Source organism: Pseudopipra pipra, chromosome 10, assembly GCF_036250125.1.
Source record: "Pseudopipra pipra isolate bDixPip1 chromosome 10, bDixPip1.hap1, whole genome shotgun sequence".
NCBI lineage: Eukaryota > Metazoa > Chordata > Aves > Passeriformes > Pipridae > Pseudopipra > Pseudopipra pipra.
This window is the reverse complement of record NC_087558.1, coordinates 9,714,322-9,735,540: the sequence shown is the minus strand read 5'-3', so window position 1 is coordinate 9,735,540 and position 21,219 is coordinate 9,714,322. Positions and strand designations below refer to the sequence as shown.

Here is a 21,219-nt window from a genome sequence, read left to right as displayed (position 1 = left end):
GGAGACACCACTGTGACATGTAATCTTGTCCTGGGCTGGTCTGAGCTGGCACCTTGAGTTGTTCCTCTGCCTGTCTTGATGTCTCCTCTCCCGAATTAGAAGGATCCCTCCCTCCTTCTGCTGATTTGTTTATTATTATATATATAAAAGTTACTGTTTGTCCGTCATTGGGTAAAATAGCAGTTTTATTGTACCATATTTTTAAAGATCTCTGCTTAAGCACAGCTTTTTAAGCATTTTTTTGTCTCGCTGCTGTGAAGCAATCTGTGATTTCGTTTGGGAAGGACACCATAGGTAAAAAATTTGCCTTGTAACTTGGATAGCGCCATAGCAAATAAGTTGGCGTTGCACGTTTTCTGACTTGCAGGTACAAGCTTGGACCCAGGGAGCGTAGCCAGGAGGGGCTGGAAGGCAAAGCTGTGATGACATGTTCAGTATCCAGGTGGAGGGCCAAGAGGGCAGCTGCGCGGCGCTGGGTTGCATTCCAATGTGCTGATCCGTGGAACAGCGTTGGCATACACTTTGGAAGCTGCTGCTTGCTCTCCTGGCTGTAGGGAAGGGGCTGAGGTGATGGCAGGGAAGTAAGGGGTGAGTCTTTGCAGAATATTTTCGTATGATCTTGGCCTATTCTGAACAGGCTGGACATTGGGAGCCTTGGCACTCCTTTGTGGTACCCTGCTGCCTCTGGTAGCTCCAAAGTTAATTACTCCAGAGTGGGTTGTTAAGAATTTTTTTTTTCCTCCTCGATTCCTGAACTGCTTAATTAAGTTGTAGGGAAGTTATATTTTCTCACTACTTGGGGGCTTAATGGGGTGGAGGCTTTGGAAACAGTTTAACAATTTCACATTTTATGTGCTCTAATGAATTTCCCAGGATTTTGGAAGGGTTGTATCCAACTTTAGCATCGTAATTTCCAGAGTTTTATTTATGCTAAAATAAGTTAGTGGTGGATTATGAGGCCCAAAGAGCCAACAGATTACAAATGAACTAATGAAGACATTGTTTCTCTTGGATAAAGGGTATGACTCACGGTTGTGACTTGTACTGAAGTACTAGAGACCGTGAGCTTCACCAGGACCACAAGCTGGCACTGGGGCTCCCCTTCCCTCCTCTGTTATTTCAAACCTGTATTTGATTTCAGGTGCAGAAAAAAGAGGGTTTGCAAGGACCAGAAACAACTCTGAATCTGCAAGAACTCCCCAGAACTTCGATAGGAAGAGGAAACTCTCTGAATCGCAGACAGAAACAATGAACAATTCAGACAGCAGAGTAAATCCTAGACAACTGGGAACTCCCAGAGGTATTAAAGCAGAGTGTGTACACGCTTCAGGAATAAGCTGTCTTGAAGCCTGTGCTCAGCAATATTAAAAGATGGGCTGGGATGAATGCTGTTGACTTTAAAATGAGCTGTAAAAGACTGTTGATTATTGTAAAATATGATTATTCCAGGCTTTTCGGTGCTCTGAAGTCGGGTGCTAGTATTTCTAGGCAAACTGTTCTCAGAAATTCAACTCAGAATATTAAGCCTCTGTACAGCTGCTGTTAAGATGCACAGACATGTTTGGGGGTCAAGGTAACACTTCTGAATTTTTGTTTGCAGGAGGATCCTATGCTGCTGTCCCAACATCAGGTGACAGAAAGAATCTAAATAAACCCACTCGAGGGAGGAAGAAGAGTATATTTGAAACCTACATGTCAAAGGAAGATGTTTCAGCAGGACTGAAAAGGGGAGAGCTAATTCAGGTGCCTGAAATGTCCGGTGTCCGTGCTTTTTGTGCCCTTGGCAGGATACTTCTTGCTGAAATTTCTCACAGTTTGTGCTTCCTTTTGGAGCAGCAAAACCACAACCTCATTAGGCAGCAATTCTTTTCTGAAGAATATGAGGGTGGACCTGCTGTTAGTGTGGGTAGCTGGATCCCAGAAGGAGATTTGCATAAAGGCAGGCAGGGCTGAGATGGAGAAGGGGACACTGTCCTCAAACCACATTTGTAGTACAGTCCTCAACATGGTGTAATGTTCTCCAGGACACATCTGCCATCCCAGTGAGATCAGCCTGGCTGGGGAGAAAAGGCAGGTGGAAGTCACTGAGGGCATGACAGCCATGCTGAGGCATCATTTACCCAAACACACACCAGTGCATTGCCATTTAATTAGCATTGTAATGCTGATGAGGTTGTGATACTTACTTTCATCAATACACTGAAGTCGTAAATGACATCACCTCAAATTTCGTCTGATTTCTTGTTATATTTGTGTAGTAATTCTCATATAATAGTATAGTGGCACAGTCTCTTGAAGTGTGATGAGGCTTTCATGTATAAGACTACCTGATTCCATCCTGCAGAGCAATCTGATGTGCTCTTAACTTTCAGAAAAATAGCCCTGTGGCATATCCCTGCTGATGATCAGCGTGGTCTGCTGGGCTACTTGGACCTTAGGCCAGTGCCTTTTTAAAGACCATCATAGACATCTGCAATGGGAAGCAAATGACGAGGGAAGAAATGGGAGCCTCAAGTCGTGACTTCCCCCAGTGCTGCAGTGGCATATGGCGTCAACTAAAGCTTCTGCCTTACCTTCAGGAGAGTTTTTGGCACCAATTTTTGATAATACAGCCTGATAGCATTAAGTGCAGTGTGTGTAGCCTGCCTATGAGGTCAAGTACAGCTGCAGATGAGGCACATCCAGGCGATGACTATCACCTGAGAATCCCACTGAGATGCTAAGTCCCAACGGACCTGTGATTGCATGATTTCTGGCAAAACAATCCCTAATTCTTGTAAATGCGTAGTGTTTACTTCAGGTCACGTGCTGCGTAACTGGAAGAGTCATACATGCTTTCTTAGGCTGTATCTGTTTTCCTTTCATTCAGTTCCACATCTCAGGCAAACAACTGAGACTGTAGAAGTTGGATTTAATTATTTAGAACTGAGTGTCATCATGGGCATCCCAGCTCAGTATTTCTCATCTTCAGCTCATTCATCATTATTATCTTGTCAAGACCATTCGTCATTGCAACCTCAACCAGGACAAGTGAGATCCTGAAAGCAACTCTAGTGAATGGACAAACATTCAGCGTTGTTCTGTACAATGGCAAGAGACACTGAACAAATACCTGCTGTGTTAATCCCCAAAAGCAGGGCATTGATCTGGCATGGTAACCTGCAAAAAAGCTCCACAAGAGCCTGTGGAAGGGGAGATTCAGACCTATTGGTCTGGATCTGATGGTCTTGAGCAAACTGAAGTGCTCCCAGGCACAACTCCCTGAGCATGGGCTGTCCTCTGGAGCATCCTGAAAACACTGAATCTGCATGTATTTGTGTGAGAATCTGAGAGATCTCTTAGAGAAAAAAGGGCCTACCATGAACACTGAGACTTTTGCTGAACCCTGGCAACTAAATGTTCCTGAAAGCCCAACCCATGGAAACTACTGGCAGACGTGGAGAACACTCAGATGAAACATGAGTGCCATGAAGATTAAGTAGTCCTAGATCAGGAAGAATGAAAGGTTATTTTATGGGTGCTGGCGTCTGTCAATAATACAAGTCTTAATGACTTCTGGTGCTGTATCTGACGTAACTCACTTTTTGATAAGTAGCACAGAGAAGTGCCCTGTGGATTCCTGGATTCATTTCATCCTACGACGTGTGCGGAAGTGTCCTTCTGCAAGAAAGGGGCTCTGCGCTCAGGCGCTGAAGAGTGCTTAGAATTCCCACTTCCCTGCCGTTAAAACCGCAGGGAGCAAACACCAAGCGTATCAGGTTTGTTGGAATCACATTGGATGGTCTGAAGGCAAACAAGACGTAATGACGTAAGCGCAGGATGATGGTTATACACAACAGATGAAATCGGGTTGTGTATTAAAGAGCGTTGACCCAAAGGACCATAATCATCCTGTGAAGCATCAGCCAGAAATTCATGTCTGCTCCACGCCTCCAGTGTCTCCCAGACCCTCCCTGCAGGGCTGCCGGGATCAGGCGGAGCGAGAGTGTGCAGCACACAGAGAGGCAGAGCCTACTTTGCTATTAAGAGGGTGTTTTTCCTTGGAAAACTGCTGTTTTGTGGGTGTGAAGGATGGGGTTTCCCTAATTTTCATGAATTGTTTTTTTCAAAGGAGGCCTCGGTAGCAAGCAGATACTTGTGAACTGCTGTTTTGTACATACAAATGGATCTAGGCAGATGTGTTATGATAGGTGTTATCAACTGCTTGATTTGGGACGCTGGAAGTTTAGTCTGAGTATTGCCTACCCTGGTTCGAGCAGAGCAGCTTGAGAAATCATGACCCTTTTGTGTCTCACTGGGGAAGCTCAATAAGGTTAGCAACTTTTTTTGGCAAGTATATATGAAGCTGACTTGAATCATCAGAAAGTGTTTTAGAAACCTTCCTGCAGACCTTCTTCTTCCCTTTCATAACAGAGGCCCTACTGACAGAAAAACACTGATAAATATAGCAGCTATTATTTGCAAGCTATTGTAAAGTAGTACAACATTAGTGTGACATCATGAGACTCTGCAGCCAGATCCTCACCCCCTAATACACATATGAGAACAGTTGTTCATTGCAGATGGGGAGAGTGACTGGTTCCAGATATGATATCACAGCGTGAAATGTACAACATTGTAAATAGGATTTTCATAGGCACAGATAATAGGGCCCATCTGCTTTCTAAGATAAATTTTGGGAGTTTCTTACTTAAAGGAAAGAGCTGAAGTATTTTAATGCCGCTTGACGTAAGAATTCTAATGCCGATCGTAATTAGGTGGTGCATATAAAATGCAGGCAAACAGGCTGCACGGTAAACCTGGTAACCCCGTGCGTGTGCTGGAGCTGGGCATCCATGTGCACGTCACCGCTCTGGCGCCTTCCGGGCCATGGACACAAACCCTGATTTTTCACGCGCATGATGGGCATTTGCACCTGACTGATTGACAGCTGTCCCAAACTATTCAAGGGGATTCTGCAGAGGAACACAGGATATACCCTCATCTGCTTTGTGCTGGTGGGTAGATGGAAATTGTTTGACTCGTTGTCAAGCAGAGCAACCATCCCTTTCCAATTTTTCCTTTCTCTCTCTAGCAGCTTCCTTTAGTAACAGCGTATTGGTTTTGATGACTGATTCTGGGAAATAAGGGGAGAAAGACAACCACTGAGAGTTTTCCATCAGTGGGTACCAGTGCTAACAGAGGCTGATGACAGCGAGTCAGCTCTCGCTTTGCCTAAGCATAGAATATCCCCAGGGTTGCTCCCAGCAGGTCGTCTTTGTTTCCGTGCTGTTGTCCTGGGTTGTGACTGCCATGGAACTTGTGTGCTCATTAGTACTAGTTATGTAAGGCCTAAAGTCAGATATTGCAGCAAAGTATTCAAATAATGCCTAAAGAGTATAGCATATATGCTGCTGGTATTTCCAAACTAAGGGAAGTAAGTACAATGGAAAACCTTCATAAATCTGCAGTCTTCTTCAAGGCAGCAAAATTTTCACGTGTAATCAGCTCTATTTTCATATTGTCTGAGTGTTTCCTAGACTACATAAAAAAATTATTTGCTGCAGTAAATTTTTAAGGAAGCAATTCCTGTGAGATGTTCCTATGATTGCTTAACACAGAAGTGCAAACAGATGGAATCTGTTCGTATGATAAATTGGCCAATGTTACTTCAAATACACAAGTGGAGAAATTTCTAAAGTTTCAGCCCAAAGCAGAAGCCTGTTGGAAGGCAGATACCTAGTTATATTCCTGTAGGAATCAAATGCTGTCAGTCTGAACTGTAGTCAGCTGAATCCCAATTGCCAGAACCCTCTTGGGATGAGAATGGCACTGCTGTGTAGCTTGTAAGGCCTAGTTGGCTCTGCCTTTCTCTTGGATGGACCTGAGTGCAAGCAGCAAAACTGGTTGGTTTACTTTTGGAGGAATTTGATATGAATTTGTTGCAGGTGACTTGGGCTTTGAGTTGGCAGATAAGAAAGCAGAAATAGATAGACCATGGAGTTTCAAATGTATTTAAGATAGTTTGACTTTAAGCGTGTTTAAACAGGATTTAATCCCGTAGACTTTAAGTGTTTGTTTTTGGAAAATCCTTTTGGTTCTTTTTTGGTGATGTTCTTTATTATCACAGAGTTACTGCTGCTGTCTATTTGTAGAAACTGCCTAAGCAGCCAGAGCCCCATAAGACTGATACCTGCTGCCGTGCAAGCTCAGCTTTTCCTCTTTCCTTGCGTCCTCCAAGATAAGCAAAACCAACATTCTCCTTTTCCAAGACAGAGCAAACTAAATTGTTTCTATTGTCCATTTGCTGGCGAAGTTGGTGGATGCTCAGCAGAAAATGTGTGAAGGGAACAGGAGGGCTTGGATCCTCAGTTCACCCAGTAGCAGCAACAACTAATGATTCAACATCTCCTCGACGACAGACTGCAGTAGATCAGCTTAGGCCTATCATGAAACTGCCTTTTGGCTTGAAATTGCTTGGATGCTAAGTTGTCAAGACTTGAAATGTATAATGGAAATTTAGATGTATCTCTCATGTTTCACAGTAGATATATTACCCACAGCTCTCTAATTTAACTGGTGTTATATAAAATTAATAAGATTCAGGCATAATCTTTCTCCTTCTTTTATTTTTTTTTAGGGGCCCTTGAGAATAAATCCTAAGAAGTACCATGAAGCCTTCATTCCATCTCCAGTAAGTGTAATTTTATAATGCTTTAAAGTTCATAAGTAAAGGTGCATTAAGATAGGAGTTATGCTGTGCACAGAAGGTCACTCAGAGGGGAATGAGTTGGAATAAATGAACACGATCTGGATTTTCTTTTATATCAAATATTCCCAAACAAATCCTGCTTTTTTGTACCTCAAAGAAATACTTCTCTTGTACTGAAATTGGGGATACTGCTGGGTCCCACAGAGGCCAGCTGAAGTCAGGTTTGAGGACCACCAGATAGTGTAATCAGAAACCCTTGGTTTATGGCTGCAGAGGTTTTATAGATTTTCCACTGATTTAAGTTAATCTTCCCTAAACAAATATGCTCTCCGTTTTCGATCTGCTGCATGAGCTAATTTGAAAAGTCATTCCAGAAATAATATGCGTGATTCCTTTTCATGTGCCCGCTTTGGCATGAACTGCATCTTGGTTGGCTTGGGATGTGCTTCTGTCACATGGGACTGGCTTGCACCTCTTCTCTCTTCTTTCCTTATTTTGACAGAAAGGAAGAGATCTTGCAATTTCAGGGCCTTCCAGTCGGGATGGTGACCTCACAGCTGGCACAGCCAAATCTTTTTATCTGGAACTGACTTGGTCAAAATGTTGCTGTCAATGAGAGAGAGTTTTATATTGAAATGTTTTGCTGGTGTGGGGGAGAGAAGGCAGAGCCTGCCCTGAGACAGTGAAACACTGATTCTGTTGTCCCTGCTGCTGACAGCGCTATTGTTTTGGGGTTTGGATTTAAAGCCTTGAAATTCATGGCATTGTCTTTTCACGTTGTTGATTCGGGGTAATGTTTTGGAGCCCTCTTTGTTAGAGAAGGCTGGCATTACAGGGGTGGGGAAAGGCTGGGGGTGCACAAAATAGACTAAGATTAACTAGAAGAAGAAGTACAGACCAGTTGTCTGGTACATCAGTAGGGCAGCGCTCTGTGTGTAAGTAAAAGGAACTGTCATCCTTCATTTACAGGTGTCCTTGTAGATGTGGTAAGTGCAAGCTGTTAAATATATTCTCTGAAATTACAAAATGCAAGGTTAAAGGTGAAATCCAGCTACTCACAAGAGTTAATTTGGTGTGAGGCTTTATCCCTAATCACCCCTCTCATGTCCAGCTGTTGCCTTGTGCAGGAATACATATATTAAGGAGGGTTAGCAGAGATCGTTATCTCAGCTGTCTTTGTACTTTTCTGTCCTTTATGGAGCTGAATACCAGAACCGGGAGAATCAACACCTGGATGAAGATGACTCTGGCTATTGTAGGCACAGTCCTTTAAGAGAGATGCTTTAGGAAGCTCATCCTTTATATAACATGATTTGCCATAATGGAGGGTTTGCAGCCTTGGTGTTCTCCTGGACTTCCCATCATTGCCAGATGCTGCAAGAGCTGCAGCTGTGAAAAATCACCCTTTCTCTCCTGCTGTTGGCTAGGGCACTGTACCCCTTTCTCTTCAGCTATGACTTGGCCAGGGCTTCATGGAGTTCAAATGCAACAGCTGTTCATCTTCTGGCACCAGAAGTCCCAGTGTGTTTCTTGCTGCACCTGTGCTCTGTCTACTCATCTCATTATTGCATGAAGAGTTGAGGGGAAGGCCCAGGGCTTTTCTCTTGAAAGCTACCCAGGGAACAGACCCAAGCATTTAAATCTCTGCCTCCCATCTCATGTCTTCCCTGCACAGGGTAGTGTGGTTTGAAATGCCAGCATTGTCAGTGTGAAGGATGATACTGCCGAGCATGAGTGACAGAGTGACTGTAGCTCTGCTCTGCTTGTGAGAGACACTTCCAGAGCAGATGGAAGTACTGCAGATCTTCCTTTTAACAGAGGGGGGATAGCAAGCACCACCAGTGATGTTCCCAGGTGGCCACAGAGCAGTGAAATAGTTTTGCTCCCTGGAGGGGGCTGCAGAAGTCTGAAGCTGTTGTGGCCAATACAGTGTATGTACCCCGGGGGCAGCTGAGACTTTGCAAGTGATTGTGTTCTGTTGACATTCAGTGCTGTTTTAATTGCATTAGTAATCTGAAGTGCCAGCTGTGCAAAGGAAGAAGTGGGATGCACAAACGTTCTTGGAAGTGCATAAGTGCAGTCGTGAGCCCGTAGCTCAAGATATAGTGATGTTTCCTTTTGGAGGCAGAGCCAAAACTGATGGCAGTTTTCTGATTACAGCTTTGTTGCAGATATTGAAATTAACTGCTCTAAAACAGGTGTGCATACACTTACGTAAGTGTGTGTGTATATATAGTTTGGAATGAGAGTGACTGGCTGCAAAGACAAGACTTTTGCAGAGTGTGGAGATGCAGCTTTAACTAAGTGGTGTGACACATCAGGCACCTTTACAGAGAGTGGAAGAAAAGATCTGCTTGGTGTTTTCTTGGATGTAGGAGAGAAGGAAAAAAAACCTGTAGAACAAACAAATTTTTGTGAATGCCAACCTGTGTCCTGCAGCACAGAGCAACTACAGTTACAGACAAAAAAACCTCAAAAAAAACCAAAACAAAAATTTACTTTAAAAAGTGACTTTGAACTTTTCATTTTTATGTATGTGGTGAATTTAGGTAAAGAGTTGGGGCTGAAGGGAAAGAGTGGGGAGAAATAAGGAATAAGACCATGTGTAAAAAATCTGGCTTTTTGAAAAGAACGGTTTCCAATTTGAATTATGTTGGTCCAAGAGGCTTTGCAATTTTTCTGCATCTTGTCATGGGAGGCAGCTTTCACACAGCTGTTGAGCTGCTGCTGCTTTTCTTTCTAAGAGTAATTTGGTCTCTTGGAGGATGGCCTTGGTTTCACATCATGGCAGGGTTCTTCCTTTTATTGTTTTGGTATCTAAGCAGAGTAAGATACTTATGTGATATTAGGACTTCATGTTTTCAGGTTGTAAAAGAAGTTTTTCTTGGAGACAGAGCATGCTGGTAGTTCTGATTGGATTTACTCATGCATGTGAGACTCAGAAGTGTGTATCTGAGAAGTGACTGAAGTTGTGAATCTGAATTCTTGTGAGGCCGGTTTTTTCATTGAAAGGCAATGAAATACTAATCTAAAGAAACATCCTCCTTTCTTGTATCTCAAAACTATGCAAAGAAAACTCTCCTTAGAAAAACTATGTTAACTGCTCATATTGATACTAAAAGCTCACAGTTTGACGTGTTCATGGCACTGTAAGCAGACATATGGAATTCTTCATATACTGAATTATGGGAAAACAGAAATTAAAGCAGTGAGAGCCCTGTCAATAATAATAAAAAAAAGGGACAAAACTGGCAGTCTTTTAAAAGCTAAAATCTTTGTGTTGACATCTTCAGGAAACTTTATTCACCCCATGAAGAAAATCTTTCAAACCAAATTTAGATTAACTGAATACCAAACATGTCTGGGATGAATAATCAAAGTGCATGCAATTAGTAGAGGCTCTTGTGCAAGGATGTTAACCCAGTGCATCCAGAGAAGGTGTCCTAACATGTCTGTTACAGTAAAAGATCTCCTGGCTTGCAGTTGGCATCTGTAATCATCATTATTTGGAATGTCTTCTAGCATTAGTTGTGCCAAATGCAGAATATATGATGTTAACTCATTTGAAAAGCAAGAGACTTCATCCCCAGCTACAATCCAAGCCACCTTTGCAGAGTGACCTGCTGATCCAGGAGCTTCATATCCTTGCTTTCTCACCTCACCAGGAGAGCAGCAGGAGCTCTGCATGGAGCACTTTGCAGAGACTGTCCTGTAAACATGTTCTGAACACTGGCTTTGAGTGCTTGAGGTGGGAAATTAATGTGTCAAGAGCTGTGACTGCAGAAAACTCTCTCCCCATTCCTAAGAGTAACTGTAGAGGAACAGAGCAGAGCTTGCAGATGACACATCTTGAAGGCTTGGCTCTGCCTTGAGTAAATAGTGTGGAACTGCTGTACTGGCACATCCATACGAAGGATTTCTTCTGTTTGCTGAAAGATATTGTATGTTGAAGGACATGTGGTGAATCCATTTCATTCCTGTGCTCAACTGGAGGATGTTTGCCTTACCAGGCTGTGTGTCTTTTTTGATGGCAGTGTTTTAAACCTCATAACAACTGTAATTTAATATGTTTTGGTCTGGCACTTATTTTTCTTCCTCTTTGACTAGGATGGAACTCGCGATATCTTTATTGATGGAGTGGTTGCTCGCAACAGAGCCCTGAACGGTGACATCGTGGTAGTGAAACTGCTTCCCAAGGATCAGTGGAAGGTCAGTTCAGTATATTTTTTCTGTGATTTGAGAGAAAGAACTTATTACTATTTTCATCACTAAACTTTAGGGCTTGAGACAGAATAGAGAATTTCCTGCAGATCAGTTATTTACAGTTTATGCTGCTGTGGATTAAAAGATTTTATCCATTACGAGTGTTGAAACCTCACTCTTTGCATGGAATGGCCTTCTTTATCGCTGTATGAAAGTCTGATGACAAGGCTGGTCCAAAGCTCAGTTGTCAGAGGTGACTTCTGGTATCTGTTCTTTAGCTGTCTTCGTGCTGTGGCTTTGGATACCCCTGTGTAGGTGTTTGCAATTGCTCATGTATTTGCAAGTGTTGTTCACAAAGCTTTAGTAATGATTAACTCTCTCTAATTTGTGGGTCCTCAATCCATGGGAAGCTTATTTTGTCACAGCTCCAGATTTTGTGGTAATACCCTTCTTTACATGAATGAAGCATGTGTGAAATGACTGGAGCAATGCAAATGTGGGACAACCGCTTTTCATGTCTGAGAATTTCACTAAGATCACTCTGGACTTTTTTTTTCTTTCACTGGTCAAACTCAAAGTCCTTTCAAACATCTGGATAATTTGACTATGTTTGCAGGTTTGTCTTTTAACACCACTATGCAAGGGAAGTTCTTGCTCCTTTTCTCTTGTTGCTGGGAGCTGTAAGCTACAGTTAGCAATTTTAACATAGGTTTTCACACGTAAGCATGACAGGACCACCACAAATTGTTTTCCAAACATGGTTTTTAACCTCTTTTTGAGAGTTTAAAGACTATTTATCTTCTGGACAAAAGTTATAGTGAAGATGATTCCAGCAGGGTGGGGACTGATCTGAACTGCCCTGGCCTGGTGCTTTTTAATCAGTCCAGCTACTTTCTCTGCCTGTCTTTGTTTGAAGTTACATGTTTTTAGGCTTGCAAATGCAAGGTCTTCAGTCTGGTCATTTGCTGAACTTTCCACCTACTTTGTTTAAATCTAGTAACAATGGAAGTGTTGTTTTTAATCACTTTAGAACTTGTCTATTCCTTTTAAGTATTCAAAAAATGAGTAAATTACCTGAGTATTTATTGATACATGTAAATGCAAAACTAGCTTGTACAAAAGGCAATCATAAGTGGGATCCAAAATATCACAGGTGTATCCATATGCAAATACAGGAAAGAGATCTGCTGCAATCTGTGTAACCTCTGGGAATGAGCTTTGAGGGTCAAAGCAAAATTTCTCTGATAGCTATTCAAGACTTCAAATCAGAGTTCACTAAAACTGTGTTGATAGCTATGTGTTTTGATCACCAAATCCATATACATAAATTATCTTTTGTGTTAAACCATTTCATTTAGTTGGAAAAATTGAATAGTTTGGATGCTTAGATCCTTTGCCAGGACCTGCCACCACAAGAGCTTCTTTGTAAACTTGATAGAGGTTGCCTGAGCTGGAAGCTTTGTCTGTAGTTTTCCATTTATATCTGTCTCTAAATAAAGATAACACCTCTCTCTTGTATCCTCATTTCTTCGTATGTGCAACAGTAATGATATTTTATGAATACAAGAGAAAGGGTTCAGAATGTTATCCCTGTCCTGGGAAAATGCTGGAATAAAAAGAACTGGTGGAGAGCTGGTATCTGACTGCAAGGAGGCAATTCAGAAGACTTGAGTGTTTTGTAATATGATTATGATTCTTCTGTGGTGAATTTAACCTTGCCAAATGAAGTAGCTGGAACATGCCAGTTATGTTTTTCAGCCACACAGGTGCTGCCCTATGTAGTCTCATTCTTTGTTTCTTGCCATCAGCAACTCAGTCAGCGATGACATCCCTTTTCCCCTGCTCCCTGAATCTTTTGCTATGTGCTCATGTTTGTATTAGTTCTTTGGGAAAGATGCCACTATGTTGCACTGAAAGATAACTGCATTCTGCCAAGTAATTCATACTGATTAATGATAAACTGTCTCAACCTATTTTAGGTTTTTCCATTTGTTTAGTCTCATGCTGCTGCAAAGCTGCCACATAGGTGTCTTGAGGGTTTTCTCCTTCCCATTGGGCCTTTGGAACAAGCTGAAGGGCTTCTATCATTTCTTTGAAAAATGTAAATCAGATATATGGTATAACTCATGCTCTCAAAGGAGACTTTAGAGTCTCTGTATATATTGGTTTGTTAGGATTGAGATGTGTGTGCTGATTATTTTTATGGCTCACTATTCCTAACACTTTACCCTGTGCTCCACCGAGAACTCAGCTGGGTTTTTTTTACAAGATAAGGTTGTTGGTTCAGTGGCGTGGTGAGTTTGTGCCTTCTGAGTTTTGAGCACCCTGGATGGCCTCTGGGTGCTTTGGGGGAGGATCTTCCCATTGCTAGTGCAGGTGGTTCCTGTCATGGACCTTTCCCTGCAGTCACAGTGTAATTCTGCATCCCAGTTATGGCAGGTCTTAGCTGGCACCTCAGTTCAATTTATGTGTGTAAATGGGAGGAAGAGGGAAAACCTGTGACTGGTAACAAACTATGGACTTTGGATAGGGACATCTGTGTGTTTGCTTGAGTTGTTGAGCAAATTAGGAGCTGCCCTGTCCCCAGTGAATCAATTATTGCAGGTGAGGTACCTGTGAGAAAAAACTCCACCAACTGGAGAGCAGTTTCTTCAGGGATATACTGTGTTCCACTGATTCTGTAGTGGTAATACCTTACACACAGGTATAAATGCCACAGTGAAATGTAAGGGGATGGTGAAATACTCTGGGTGCATGGTTATACTTCATGTAATACTTTCTTGAGAGGGACAGCAATATTTTCTTCCTCCAGCCTTCCACTTCTTGGCTCAGTGGTGGGAAATTTATCAGGCTTGAATTTCTCAACATCATGTCCTTCCCAGCGTGTGCATCAATTGCTTGGATGAGCTACTGTGGTCCTCCCTGTGCTAATTCTGTCTGGTCTTAAAGCTCTGTTTGTTCATCTGTCCGCCGGGAGAGCTGCGTGCTGTTCAGCAATGATCAGCTTGTCAGTTCATATTTCTCTGCTTACTATTAGTCCTGATCAAGAGCCAACAATTTCAGTGTGGCACCACCGACTTGAAGGAGAGATATTTGTTATCCCTGGAATTTGTTATCTTGCTCTCCTGAAGAAGGTGGCCGTCGGCTTCCTGCCAGGGTTGAGCGATGTGCGTTGCGGTGACCGCATTTGGAGGCTGTATTTCAGAAGTTCCTCTCCTGTCCTCTTGTGTTACATCTTGGGAATATTGAGGTGCTATGGTAACTTTCAAATATTTAGCTTTTGCAAAGTAAGGTATTTGACTTAGACTGTTTTTCCAGGTACTTAACCTACTCTTAGCGGATGAAGTCAGAGTATCGTTGCAGTGAGCTACACTGGCTCCTTACTTCAAGCTGTAGCCCTTCCCTGAGTCTGTGCCTTTATCTTCTGGAAGAACGTCACGATAAAAGATAGCCAGTGACAGAGGATTTACCTCAGTCCTTGTCAATTATTCTGATAAAGAAGAAAAATGGTGCTTTATTTCTGATTTGCACTGCTTTATCTTCCACCCGTGGGTTCTTATTATATTTTATGGAGTTGTGCTTACATCAATTTCAGAAGCTTCAATTATACAGTGGGATAATTACTGGAAGGCAAAAAAAATGTTGATATGATGATTACAGCAGTATTTCTCAGGCTCATCAAGGAGGGAAGCAGCATGTCAGTATAGAGGATAAACCTAACCCATCTTTCCTCACAGGCTCTTTTTGCTCTTTTACCGCCTGCTTAATTGCCAGACAGAATTTGTTTAATTTCAGGTATCTGTTTTGGTTTTTCTTGCAAGATGTAATTTCTTTGGTGGAAGGAAATAGCATAATAAGTCATTTGATATCACTTGGGGCTTGGATTCCTGGCCCAATCCCTGGTGCTTTTAGAGTAGTAGTTTATAACGTGGAATGTTTTTCATGACAACCGTCTCATGCATTGCACGCTATGGCTGCAATTTTAGAGTCTTAGTCTGAAAATAGTACCCAGACTAGGACTTTGTGCTGCCCAAAACTTCCTCAGAAGAATTCTGGGGTCTAACCCCCTAATGCCTGCTACATTATGCCAGGAAGGTCTCCAGTTCTACATAAATATACTGTATATGTAGATAAAATAATAACAGGTTAACCTGCCAGTTTCTCAGAAAGCAGTGCAACTCAGTGCCTGCAAGTGGTATCTTTTGTTGCTGTTTCATGAAACATTTCTTTCTCAGCTTAAAGTGCTTCTTTGCACAATTGGCAGTTTTTTTGAGCTTGTCAGAAGGTCTCTAAGGCCAAGGATGTAAAACTGTTCATTTACGTACAATGTGTGTTGCTGGATAATGGGATAATGGGTCCAGCATTTTAGTCATGAGGTGTCCAAAAGTGATAGAAAATAGTAATTCTTCATAGCTCATGAAAGCACATGTTCTGTTCAACACTGAGCTGTCAGGTGCAATACAGTGCAGCAGGAGATCTTCAAGCCTCTTCTGAGCCATACATCAGAGATAAATATTTAAACACTTTCTGTACAGAAGACATAAAGTGCAATTCACTTTTCCCAGCTGTGACTCTTGTTGGCATAAGTACAAACAAATGCAGAGAAGGAACAATTTGATTCAAGCAGTCATCACAAATATCACCGTGTATAGTTTGAACAGAGCTACGTATCCTGGCAAGTCACTGCCTCCAACTGTTGGTGAAAACTTATGAAGCATTAGTTGTCCAGAGGGGATGCTAGCTTTGGATTTGCCCTGCTGAATAATAATTCATTTCAACCAAATTCTTCTGCGAGTCAGTTTCTTCTGAAAATCTCGCAGCTAATATAAGGATAACAGTAACTCAGGAGGAGATGGGGTTCTTAGAGGGTTATCACAGCAATACTGTTGGAGTCTAACAATCAAGAATGTTGTTTGGAAACATTACATTCATAATAATAAAAAAAAAGTTCTGGAGAAGTCATTATTGAAATAGTAAGTGTTCTGGCACGCTGAAAACGTTCAAGTGTAATTCATGATATTCAGGAGTAAAGTGGGAAGCCTAAGAAGCCAGCTAGGAAGACGTCCAGAAAAGCAGGGCTCTAGCAAATCTGAAAGGTTGATGGATGCTGTAGGGAGGAAGGGTAGTTGTTTTGGGTTTTTATTTGTTTTGCTGTAGGCTTTACAGTGAGGGCTGTAAGTTGATGGTCACAGACATGTGCCTGCATAGCCCTCCCCATCTTGGCAAATCCCCAAACCACAAATTGGTGGAATCTGGAAAAGCTTCATTACATGCTTACTTTCTAATTGTGCCATTCTTTGGATGGCCACATGTTGTTCCACACTGCTGGGCCTGATGGGCCTTCGCTGTGAGCTGGCATGGCTTTTTCCAGGCTTTGCTTAGCTCCAAACCGACTGGGTATGGAGTAGCAACGCAGTAAATTGATAACAAAAAAGCTGAGAAAATAGGAAGCGTTGCCCACTGAGACACATGTGCCATTACATCTGCTCTTCTTGCAGATGCCATTATTGCATTTTGTTAATCAAATATCACTTGAAGTGAACCAACTAACATCTTAACACAGAGAATTTTAACAGCAAGCCCTGGCATGCTTTTTATGCTGTATAATGATATAATTACTGTAATGATCTGTGTTGTGTGAGATTGCCGTGACCCAGTGCTGCGTTCAGCCCTTGCCTCCTCCTGCATGTGTAAAATAAGGAGGCAGAAATACCAGCTTTTTGGATGTTGCAAGCAACCTTACTTTCCTGAGAAGGGCCTTTCCTGTCAATACCTGCCTCTCTCTCTCTGATGGTAAAGCCAAAACCAGGATCCCAAATAATAAAATCACAACAAATGTACAGTACAGAGTTTTTGAACAATCTATTGTCCTTTTTATTCTTTCTCCTTCTGTGCTGGGTAAGAGTGATATTAAAAGGCAAATAGTTTAGTTGGGTAGGAAGGCAAACTTCTTTTTATTGAGTGCCTGCATCCTGTCCCACCAGTGCAGAGTCATATTGCAGCTGTGGTTTGGCTGCACAGACACAGAATGAGATAAAAACGTTACTCTTAGGTGAACAATCAAGCATTAAATAATCATTCATTACATGTTGTCAGTTGTTATATCCCCAGTGAAATTAAGGCAGATAAGCCCCTTGTGATGGGAGTGATTTCAGGCTGTGTGAGATACCACTAAATTTCAGTGTCTGTTGCTGAAAGGGCTTCATCTTGCATGGAAGGAAATGCTCTTGGGGCATCTGATCTTACTTTAAAAAAGGAGTCAAGCCAACATTTAATACCTGATCTCTGCTCCTGCTCACTTCTTTTTTCTTGGTCTTATAAATATAATCTAGTACAGCAAATTGTTTCCTTTAACAACTAACCTTTCTTCAAGTGATTGTTTTAAACTCTGTTCTTCCAAGTCTTCTGTAAATATGCACACATCACAGTAGATTATTCTTAATCCAATCTCTTATATAACCACTATCATTTTGGGCTTTTCTTAGTTCTTGGTTCCTGTGGAATTAGTATTTCTTAGAACTGTTTGCTTTTTGCCAGTTTGGAGACTTATTTGGTGATATCACATGAGTATTTGGAGCCTGCACCTTATAAAAGTCAGGATACCTGTTGTTGTGATGGGATTGATTTTTGGAATGTCACGCACATTAAACTCACTTAACTTTTTATAAACACTTTCTTGAAAGACTGTCCAGATTTTCTGTAGTCTGGGTTTCTTTCAGATCCGCATAATTAGGAATAAGTTTAAATAAAGTGCACTGATGATAAAAGTCCCTTCTGGCTTAAACTTTGTATAGTGAATGCCATACTGTGTTTTTTTCAGGAGACTGTGCCTCTAATTTAGCTTGAGAGCTGGCAAAATGTAGAGCTACTGTAACACTAAAAACCTGTTAATCTTTAAGTCCCTAGGTGAGGTGGTTTTGGACCATATCCTAAGTTCTGAAGAAAAGGAAAAGTGCTACATGTCTATTTGCATGTTTGTTCTTGTAATCAGCAGGCAGAGAAACAGCAATTGGCTGCAGTATTTACATGTGGTCAAAGCTACTGAGGTTGGCACATTAACTCTTTTCCCTTATTTCCTAAACTCATGTTTATTTTTCTTAAAGCCATAAATCAGAGGGACAAGGAATCTAAAATAGAGGTGATTTATGTAAATGAAGAAATGCAGCAGCCGGAGGAGTGACAGGGATTTTTCTATAACAGGTTCTTTGGGGCAAGACACGGGACCTCATTTATAACCATGTGGTTCTTGGAGATAAGAAAGATATTTGTCATCAGGGATGAGATGCATTAAATTTGTTGTTGGCACAATGTAATCTATAACCATCTAAGATAAAGGCATCTGAAGTCTAATAGTTGGGTTTTGAGTCAGTGTGCTGCTGCTTCAGGGAGCTGGGACAGTTGTGCCTTCTCCCAAACACTGTTCCTGTGTCTTGCTCCAGATGAGGCCAAGTGTAGCCAGGTTGAGGAGATCTCCTGGCTCCCCACTCTCTCCTGTCGTAGCTTTGTCACGTTATTTGCTCCTCAAATTTCTGAGGATATGTCCTAACTGCTGTGCATATCACAAGATCTGGGAATGAGTCTGCTCTTGGAGCACTACCATGCAATGCAAGGTGGCCAGTGATTTATATGCATCAATAGCAGTTTTCGTAGCACTGCTAACGTGGGAAGTCTTTCTTGCTTGCCAGTGGGTATTATCTTTCACTTAATTAATGTACAAATCAATGCCCTGGAACCTGTAGCTGTGTCAGTGTCTATTTCTGCAGCATCTTGAAGAATTGAAACTGATACTTATTTAAGAGGTGCCACTCAGAACACTGAAAGATAGATTAAAATTCCTCCTGATTATCTTTTCCCACAAATTCCTCGCTGCAATAGTAGTGGATGTGACATCATTTCTCAGCATGTGCTCACTGATAAGGTGTGGGTTTTTGAAGGTCCCAGATTCTATCTGCACTTTCCAGTTTTTATCCCAGCCCTAACTACCTGGAGGCTTTTTAAAAAGTGTTGGTAATGACTCAAGGAAAATACTGCAGGACAGAGAGCTGATATGCTAACTCTACTGAAGTAGGCAAAGTTTCCTTACTTTCTCACTATTTCTGTTGGTTTATTTTTGTTTTCTGTGTTCTGTCTTATCAGACAATATCTCTTTCATGAAAGTAGGTCTGTGTTGCTGTTGTTTTTTAGGTTTCCAGTATGCTATTGATTCATCCATCTTCAGCTGTGTCACCTCCTGGGGTTGAAGCATTCCTTTGTTTTTAGCTTTGTCTAAACTGTTTTGAAACAGAGAGCAGTGCCAAAACACATACTTTTAATTGAGCAGCTTTGGAAGTGTGAAAATGAAGACTTGGCATGATCTAATTAGCGCTTGTGTATTTTGGTCGCAAAAAGTGACTGGCAAAGAATTCCCCAGACACGTTCTCTGTTCTGTCTGAAAAAAATCCTACACAAAGTTGTATATCCTGCTTAGTTCTTGTTGGTGCTTGGAAGTCCTGACTGTAATGCTTTTGCTAATTAGCTGACTGCCAGGACATCTTTCTCTTCTCCTTGCTTTTGGCTTGTTTGTTGGAATGAACACTGGCTACTTTTGCTGGTAAGCTCCATAGAAATTGGCATCTCTTTTCTTGTGGTCTCTTTAAATCCCTCATGGCATCATGTTTGCGAGGTTGGTGCTGTCTGGGGAAAGTCCCAAGGAGCTGTGTGAAGTGAGAGGGTTATCTCAGCAGCTTTTTTTTCTCCCTGACCTAATGACTGTTCAGGGTGTGGGTAAGTCTGGTAAAAACCTTGAGGACAGTAGCTAGATAACTCACTTCTACGCCCTACTTGAATTTTTTTCCAGTAAAGTAAATTTCTTCCAGGTTTTATGACCTCTTTTGATGCCAGATTGCCTGAGTTGTTTTTTTTTATTCTGTGCAGATCAGGTCTGCAACTGTAGCCCCTTGCAGTAACTACAGCTGCTGTGATGGTCTGGCTTGGGTTTGAACTTGTAGCTTTTCTTCCTTCAGTGTGAGGATGAGAGCTGGTCCAGTGACAAGCATCCTCTCTGAAGGATCTCATCCATGACATATCTGGGCAGGGCCCAGTGGTGTCTGACAGGCCTGCACAGCCTGACTGCCTTGGGAACATCTTGCTGCCTATGTGAAAAGGAGTCTCTTTCTAACCAAGTACCCTCCCCTGACCTTTAGGCTCGTGCCCTTGGCAGAGCAGCCCTGCAACTGCAGGGCTTTCCAATGCCTTTCCCTTCAGCCTTTCTTACAGCTGTCCCTTAAATGTAAAATTGGCTTACAGGTGTTAGACAGGTAGCATATGACCTCCTGGCTAATTTCTTGCAGTATCTCCATATTAGAGCAGCATCCAGAGGGAAAGTACCAGCGATCCTTTCTTGTGTCATCAGGCTGGGAGCAGAGTTGCTGCCTCCTGTACCGAGGAGCTCAGTGAGGATAAATGGCTCATGTGGCTCTAGTTTATTTATCCAGCTGAGGAAGGGAGGTGATGCCATGAGTGAGTGCTGTGCTGGCAAGATGTCTGGTGCCTGAGCTCCTCTTCTGGTCTGTGTTGTACCATGTAGACATACCCAAGGTTAATGGATAGCCATTAGTTTAATCTGGTTTAATTTCATAGCTGTGTGTCCGAGCTGTGTTTTGACAGCATGGCATTACTTTATCTACTCTTTGTGTTTCCCCCCCCATATTCCTGAGGCTTTCTCTAGAACAATTTATTCTTTTTCTTCTCTGCACAGTTGTTGAACTGTGGATGTAATATGTTTATCAGCTCAGATTCGTGCCTTGGAAACTTAATTTACCTTTTTATGTAATGCTTTATCACTAATTCATGGTAACATTTCCTGTCAGGATATGCATTGTTAAAATTCATTTATAGGGGAAAAAAAAAGCATGGAAGCGGATGGCTCCCCTTCTGTAAGGTTCAAAAGTTTTTAAAGTAAAAAAGGAAAATGTTCTTCATGGTACCTGACATCAGTCCCACCATCCTGCTTTCCCATGGGGTGACTCCTATCAGTGCTCAGATATAACGGAGCCCAAAGAATAGGTGTGGTGGCAGCTGTTGCTGTCAAGTAAAGGAAGAGCTGGGAGGGGAAGGCTGGCCTTGTCAGGGCAGTGTCTCCAGCTACACAGTAATTTCCTATGAGCTGACTGAGACCTTGGGCAGACTTTTTGCTAACAAAACCACTACCACATGTCAAAATTGATTTTTTATTTTTCCCGCCATTGTCTCTTTGTCACTGAAGGAGTCGGCATTATCCAGTGGTCAGTTTTCCAGCTGTGTGCCCTCTGTACCAGCAAAGCCCCTTAAGCAAGTTAACAACAGTG

The 21,219-nt window shown here is 42.1% G+C and overlaps 1 protein-coding gene across 4 annotated transcripts in view; it reads left to right on the top strand.

Moving 5' to 3' along the window:
* Positions 1-21,219, top strand: part of DIS3L2 (DIS3 like 3'-5' exoribonuclease 2) — a 182,295-nt gene that overhangs the window by 17,124 nt on the left and 143,952 nt on the right. For 2 of the 4 annotated variants that reach the window (XM_064666094.1, XM_064666097.1), the window contains 4 exons: positions 1,142-1,300; positions 1,601-1,743; positions 6,620-6,673; positions 10,799-10,900. In XM_064666094.1, the coding sequence (XP_064522164.1) occupies positions 1,142-1,300; positions 1,601-1,743; positions 6,620-6,673; positions 10,799-10,900 (458 nt within the window). Of the gene's footprint in view, positions 1-367; positions 589-1,141; positions 1,301-1,600; positions 1,744-6,619; positions 6,674-10,798; positions 10,901-21,219 lie in introns of all 4 variants that reach the window. The other 2 variants (XM_064666096.1, XM_064666095.1) reach the window with 2 other exon arrangements.